Source organism: Mesitornis unicolor, unplaced genomic scaffold, assembly GCF_000695765.1.
Source record: "Mesitornis unicolor isolate BGI_N332 unplaced genomic scaffold, ASM69576v1 scaffold11785, whole genome shotgun sequence".
Classification (NCBI taxonomy): Eukaryota; Metazoa; Chordata; class Aves; order Mesitornithiformes; family Mesitornithidae; genus Mesitornis; species Mesitornis unicolor.
The window spans coordinates 70,362-77,984 of NW_010187521.1; the positions used below are offsets into that span (position 1 = coordinate 70,362).

Below are 7,623 nucleotides of genomic sequence, written 5' to 3' on the forward strand. Positions count from 1 at the left end.
CTTAAAATGGTGCTCTGGATTCCTTCAGAATCTCTGAATCTCTGCAGATTTCAAGTCTTCTGTGTGGAAGTGGCAGTTCCATGTGGCCCAAATTAGCTGTAGATACAGGATGAGAAGAGGTTCAGCAAGTTTTGTCCCTCTGCATTTACTGAAGCTCCACCTATGTGGTGCATTCACACAGCCCCTTTTTTGCTGTTCCTGTGTCTGTCGGTACCACTATAGCCAGACATGCAAACTCAGGCCTTTATGCTTCACTGTTTCAGCAGAAGAGAACTGAGTCCTGTGTCTGGCAGAATTGTGTTTGGTATGCTACAATTTATTTCCTTATCTTACCATTAGTAATGATATTTAATGGATTCTTCAGGACGAGAGGAAAAATGTTATGCCCCAAGTCGTTTTGATCTGTCGTTCCAATTCAGATCCTGTTTTCCTGTGTGAGGGAAATGAATAGACAGCTGACCAGGCAGATCACTTCATGCATAAACAGGCACTAGCTCTGTTTTTTTGTTGTTTTCTTTTTTTCCCTTTACTTTGGCATAGGTAGTGAGGAGAAGGGAAAAGAATTCCCACAATTGGTTAGTGCCACTTTGGTTTTGCAGCATTGCTTGTCAAGCAATGTGCACCGATCAACAGAAAAGATAGGTTTAGTCATTGGAACTGAGGGACTGTTCTGGAAGTCAAAGGAATTTTTGAGTGCTAACACTGAGCACTGATCTGTCAGGATCAGGCCACAGGTGAGGCCACAGAGCTCTGACAGAATTTAATCACTTTGTAGTTCACAGTACTTTTCACAGATAATAAGATAGATTCATCTTCCTGAGAGAAGCCTGACCACTCTAAAAAACATGCAAAGCAACACTAATTTAATGACACAAGATTGATGCTCAGTCCAGAGGCCATCGGCAGCTGCTTGGTATCGGCGTTATTTCTACCCCAGAGCTTCCAGCCACAGTCAACCTAGTGCACCCAAAATGCCTTGTATCAAAGCTGTCTTTCCATCGGAAGCTTGTGGTCTTACCTGTCTCAGCATGTTTTCACTAGCCCAGACCAAGTGCTTTTCTATGGGCAGTATATAGTTTACTTGTTTTGGATGTTACATTGTGGTATCGCAGAGAATCCACAAACAATCCAGTTCTTTGTAATTAAAGTACGAACTGATTTTGTAAGCCACTGTCACAGAAGTTGTCAGTGTTTGTGGATGTTATATGTGAGAAACAAGCAAACACCCCTGCTCATTTATAGAGAGCACAAAGACTACAGACACCTAAAGGACTCTAGCAATTGCTCCAGTCAGTCTACTTGTTGTCACTCCTTGTTTCTGGCTGCCATGCTATTCTTATTTGCTGCTTGTGCCTTGTGAGTAGATCCTGCCAATACTTGCAAACACTTTAAGGGATAGCAGAGTTTCCAAATAAGCGTAAGTTCTTTTCTTGTATACTTTACTCTTTGCTTTCATGGGAGATAATTCTTTTCGCTGGTTCTCTTCTTTCCTCAGCGATATGCATTCTGCCGTGTCTCAATGGAGGTCACTGTGTCGCCCCTTACCAGTGTGACTGCCCCCCTGGATGGACTGGATCACGCTGCCATATAGGTAAAACTCCTTTCACCTGCATTTTTTTCACACTTTTTGTGACTGCTGTCAATACTTAGCACACTTCACTAAGGACTCTATAGAGCTACTAAACTTCTCACAGAAAAACCCAGGCCTGCAATAAAATTCCTGGAGGATTTGCTGTCCCCAGCTGTAAACTATTTTCAGAGTAGTCGCTGATGAGTCTTTAAAATCCTCAGAAAAGTTTGTTCCCAAAAAAGGCAGGCAGCATTCACAAGAGTGCTTCCTGCAAAAAAGCAGCACAGAGGAGAGAGGATTTCCACAGAGAGCACTAAACTTGACTGTCTGTTCCAAGAAGAGTTAGAATCTCTTCAGTTTCAGCACATGCAGTTCACCATTAAACTCACAAACAAGCTGCAGGTACAAGCTACAGGGGTATTTCACCATGTAGCTCTCTGGTTTGGGGGATTCCCACTCACTGCCTGAGTATTGAGCTAGGCAAGGGGGCAGAGCAAAGCAAGAATTTGTTTAAGGATAGTTGAGTTTAATGGGTACGTAGTACCTTATATGGATGTGTACCTTACATTTCATCTAAGTTCTCTGACCAAATTTAACATGCACTGCATTTTACTAGACCTCTTGCTTGTACCTAACCATAGCTGACAGGCATTTAGCACACCAAAATAATGAGTGGTACTGAAGGGAGTGATTCTGGGCTCAAAACCCATGTACTGGCAAGTCAGCTTGTTTCCAGTGAAGCTGATTTGCAATTAGGGCTAATATTTGGAACCAAGTTTGAGATATATGGTTCTACATCTAGACTAAACAAATGTCAGTTTTTGAAAGGCTTCACCCTGTGGAAATAGCCAGTAAAATTCATAGCAATTGAGTGATCATTGAAATATTTTTCAGTCATTATTAAATGTCAGTCACTAAGAAATGTTAACTATTTTTTGAGATTATTTTGCAGTTTATTCATTGTATATAAGGTGCAAGTGCACCTTAACTGATTGTTAACAGGCCTTTAGCATGAAAGCCCTGTTTTGCCTTCCTGCAAGACTTTGAAGTGACCAATCAGGCAAACTGGAGGAGGAATTTGTGCTTTTGTTAATGAATGTTCATATTATTGACTCAACTGATAAGAATAGTGAGTCTGGGGTATAAGCTGTGTGACACACTGCAAACCCCTCCTTCCTTCAGCAAATTGAAATCCCAAAGTGAACATTTTATCTCAGAACTACTGTATTTTGAAGGGACACTTGCCCAGCACGTAATGCTTCCTTTCATATTTCACAAACTTTGTGGCTGAGGAGGATAGGTGGCTTTTTCACTTTTGGGCCAGCAAGTCAAATCTGTTCAGGCTGACTTGCTTTTCAGTAGCCAAAGAAAAAAGTCTAGTGGGCAACTGCATCTCTGGCAATATCCTTTCATAACAGCTCATAATCACTGCATGTGAAGTCATTAAACCACTTCTCATTTTCCATACTAGTCTTTACATTTTGCCTTGGCAAAGTGTAATGAGAAATCTTTGGATTAACTGCTGGTCTCGCAGTAAGAATTATATGCATAAAGTGAGAGCTAAAGATGTTTCTTTCATATGCTTCATTCCAGAATTAGAAGTCATTTTCAACATGACAAACTTGGTGCACTTAATTGGACAGGGATGGTCCATTTCTATAACCTCCTGCCATTGTTTGTTCATGGTTTGGCCCAGAGGAATCAGAGTAGTGTATTTCCATCTCCTTTTGCATTCCCCTGATTACTCATTTCCATTTCCTGTTACTCCATTTTAATCAGTGTTTGCAGAAATACTACACAACATTTGTCCTCAGTGTAGGTCTGTCCTCTAGATACGGCATTATCTGCTTAAAAGACGAAACATCTTTCAGCTTTCCTATGATATAAATGTCTGCATTTGAAGGACATTATTAAGTGTTTCTCTAGATCTGTTCTGTAAATTGCGTAGTGCTTTATCTTCCAGTCTCAAAACTGGCAGGAAGACTTGAAGCTTTAACTTTTGTTTCATTACTGGATATCCTTGGGTTAGGCTGTCACACAAAAACAGTTGCAGCCATTTCACAGCTGGCCCAGCATTGACCAGACCAGGCAGGATAGTGTTTGTTCTTTAATTCAAATGCCCTGTACGACCTAGTCACAGCTCTTATGGATATCCAGTGTCTTCCAGAAACTCGCTGTCATTCTCTGCTTCCTTGCCTTGTCTCCATACAGGTGCTATTGTGTGAAGTCTTACTCCTTGTCTACTGTTGATCTGTAAATGGCTTTCTTACCTTTATCTGTTTATACTGCCTCTTTCTATACATTTTTACTACATCTGATGTCTGCTTGTCCTGGCTACTGTTCAGCTGTCATCACACATCAGCAGAGATGTGCTTCTAAGGCTGCCTTTTCCAGAGCAAACCATCTTTCACAACAGACTCACAGCTGATGCTTAATGTTGTAGTTTTGAGAGTAGCCCAGTCTTAACAGAATAATGCAGACTGGATTTTCAGTGCCCTGCTCCTTTATCAGCTTTTGTGAGTGTGCTCATTAACGCAGCTCTTTGTATGTGTATTTGTATGCAGCCATTTGCCAGTTGCCTTGCTTAAATGGTGGCAAGTGCATACGACCAAATCGATGCTATTGTCTCTCATCATGGACTGGACACGACTGTTCTAGGTAAGTGTTGCTGAGCACTGTCACATGGCCTTGCTGAATCACACCCTACTGAACTCTGTATCTGAAGAATGTGCAATTGATTTTGCACATTTTGAGCATCTCTAGATCCTGTAAATCAATGATCATTGGATGGCTCATGATTTATGGGCAATCTGGGAAGACATTAGAGAATACTCTGCAAAATGATTGCCAGACTTCTGGAAAACTCAGGAAATGGTACATTTACATGTAAGCAGACAGCCAAACCAGCAAGTTTTACCCTTATTTTTAATGGTATAAATTGAAATGTGATGTAATACAGAATGTTCTTCAGTAAATTTGGGTGGCCTGCATGTACACGTGTTCATTTTGAAATGTATGTACCTCAGCTGGGTCCAGGTTCAAGTCTAGGGTCATGCAACAAATACTATAAAGAGCAGCTCTTCTTACACCTAATGTTGAGTAGTGTAACCATTTAAAGAGTACAACACTCTGAGTCAAGTCCCCGTTCAAGTCACCTGGTAGTGCAGTCTCTGTATCAAGAGCCCCAAGGACTGCACTTGGATCTGGTTCACGTGTGCTCTCTTATACAGTTTTACCAGTTCGTGTGTTTTGGTTTGCCAGTTCCTGTCTAATGGGGCCAATAGCAGACCAGGTTTTCCAGTCAGTGAGTCCTATCACCATATAAGGCAGCATTTACAAGTCTTAATTGTAGCTTTGTTTTTTAAAGTCAATTTGTGAAGTTTGAGTGTTTGGCTTTCAGGACAGTCTGAACAGACTCAGTTTTTCTTTGGAAAGCTGTTTTATTTCATGCTACCATTAAGAGCCATTTACAACCCTGAAGAGGGAAGGCAGGTGGAATGATAATGATGTTGCAGACAGGAATCAGATATAACAACAACAAGATATGCAGCATGAGTTCTCCTGCTCCCTGCGTGGAATATTAATAAGGACCGAAAAACACATGTCAGAGAAAATATTTATACCCCAACTCACACAGACTCCTGAACACTTTGGTCATTATCCTGGAGACCTAAATAAATAACAGCTTAGTATTCATATTTTTCTCTGAGACGCAGACAAAGCCTGTGACATAGGATATTTTTTCCATTCTTCTTTCTGGATGGGTGATGACATACTTTCCTCCCTGTCTCTCTGATATACTTTGTATCTTAAAGCTACAGTAAAGATGCTTGTTTGAGAAATTACATTGTCCAAAATGAACAGTTTTCATTTGTTAGTTGTGATTATATATGCCTAAGTGAAGCAGCTTAAAGGTACTGCCAACAAACAGTATCCAGCTTTACACTGAAAGCTACACATCTAAAGTCTGATAGAATTTGCATTTAGGACATGAAGTAGGGAAGTCGAAATCCAGTGGATTTAGCAGCTAAAAACTACGGAGTTTATCTCTGAGGCAAAGCAAAGTTTCAGGGTATTACCAAACTGGACTCTTCTTGTTAGTTTGTTGTGTTTTTTTCCAATTCCACAGCTCTGTGCAGCATTGCAAAGTCTGAGAGAAGGTGGTTCATTAGCCATACAGGCTTGTCGTCTACCAGGTCGTCCCTTCAAGAGCTGTTTGAGAGGAAGTTTCTCACTCAGAACTGGGAGGGATGAACTTCAGGGAACTGAAACACTGGGAAGACACAAGGGGAAGCTGAAAGGGCTAAAAGTTTTTTGTCAGCATCCAGGACAAGATTAGCTCCAAACCACTCTGTGATCACTTACATTAAATGCCAGACATCTCTATTCCCCCCACCCACCATCCTTCCCTCTCAATATGCCATCTTGATCTAAGGCCGTCTAATCACTGGTATACTTTCAGACACCATTCTCTTGTGCCTCATTGTTGGTCTTGGTTGGCATGTTCAGTACAACACTGACTTTATTTTGTTTGTTTTTTCTAATGCAGGAAACGGAAGACTGGATTCTACCCCTTTTAACATCAGAGCAGCAGTTCTACGTTCAGATACCTTTCTTCAGCCTAGGCACCAGGGCTTGGAATCTAATGCATTGTAAATCAACTTCATTGCGTCCCTTGCCCCCCAGCTCCCTTGTTTTGTATTGTATTTTGTGATACATTTTTACTATACCTTTCCATTTTTAAAGAAATCCTCTGTATTTTTCATTTACAAAACTATTATCAAATGTATGCTGCTACACACAAACCATACACACATACATATACAAATGTAAAGATTCCTACTGCCCACTGAGGAAGTAGTTGTGTACAGTGAAGCCCCTCCCATTTCCGACATACAGTAAGCTAATTAAACCATACTATACTGCCAACCATGATTGAACTGAATGTGGCAATTCTGCTTACTCTCTGCCAAAGCATACTGCTGTCTAGCAACTCAGCAGTCAAGAATAGTTACACAAGGCTAACTGAGCCACTAAACTTTGCATTGGGCTTGTTTCTGAACTCATGTTGATGTAAATTAGAAGTACATGTGGTGAAGTCAGTGTTGTAACCACACTTTGGGGTGGGCATAAGAAGAAGATTCTGTATTGTATATTATGTGACATTAACGTCATTGGAAAGTGACTTAATGGAAGGCATTGGCATGAGTTTTACCTGAGATGTATTGGTAAAATACCCAAAAAAGAGATGAGAGATGTCATTCAGAGAAAGATGGACCAAGTCTAGCCAACGAGAGCCTTTGAGGCTTTTTGGCTTACAGGCAGTTCAGGAGTAGCTCTGAGGCTGGATAATCCAGGATCCAGCAATGGGAAGCAGGCAGATCACTGAAACTTGTGCTTCCCACTTGCCACGGGACTCACCTCCTGCCTGTAACCAGCACCCCTTTCCTGTGTAAATTATGAAAAACATGTCTAGCAGCTGTGTGCCAGGTGAATGCTTTGATACATGGGGTTTGGGTCCCAAAATTTGGCTGCCCTTAAGATAGAAAGAGAAGGCACCAGTTGTGTTTACAGTGAAACTCTGCTATTTGCTTACAGAAAGGTTGTATTTATGTTATACAGAACCATCAGAGAACTGGAAAAGGCCTCTCTTGAGTACGCATACAGGCAGAAATGCTCAGCTGAGTGAGAAATACTGAAAGCACACATGCTGTCAGATTTCTCATTCTCACACTGTTGATCCCATTGCATCTGAGGATAACGCACACCTGAATGCCATTGTTAAGTCATGCTCTAATGAATTTTGATGCTAGGATTTACCTGTGGTTAAGCAATGTGAAAATACAAAGTGGATATCACATGCATTTTTTGATGTCAAATGTTTGGTAATTATTGTCAGTTAGTAAAAGGTCTGATCTATGAAAGAAGATGTTAAGAGTGAGAGCCTAAGAGTCATTGACCAGAAGCTCCATTTTTCCCAGTAATGATAGAAAAGCCTGACTTGAAGTCAGCACTGGGAAAGAAGGAGAAAGAAATTTTACTTTCTGTAGCAT

At 40.9% G+C, this 7,623-nt stretch overlaps 1 protein-coding gene across 1 annotated transcript in view; it reads left to right on the top strand.

The window, feature by feature from the left end:
* The window catches only part of SVEP1 (sushi, von Willebrand factor type A, EGF and pentraxin domain containing 1), a gene marked incomplete at its 5' end in the record, with an annotated part of 73,645 nt that extends 67,495 nt beyond the window's left edge, over window positions 1-6,150 (top strand). Inside the window, 3 exons of the mRNA XM_010185477.1 lie at window positions 1,496-1,591; window positions 4,135-4,228; window positions 6,120-6,150. Of these exons, the coding sequence (XP_010183779.1) occupies window positions 1,496-1,591; window positions 4,135-4,228; window positions 6,120-6,150 (221 nt within the window). The remainder of the gene's footprint in view (window positions 1-1,495; window positions 1,592-4,134; window positions 4,229-6,119) is intronic.
* Window positions 6,151-7,623: the final 1,473 nt, after the last annotated feature.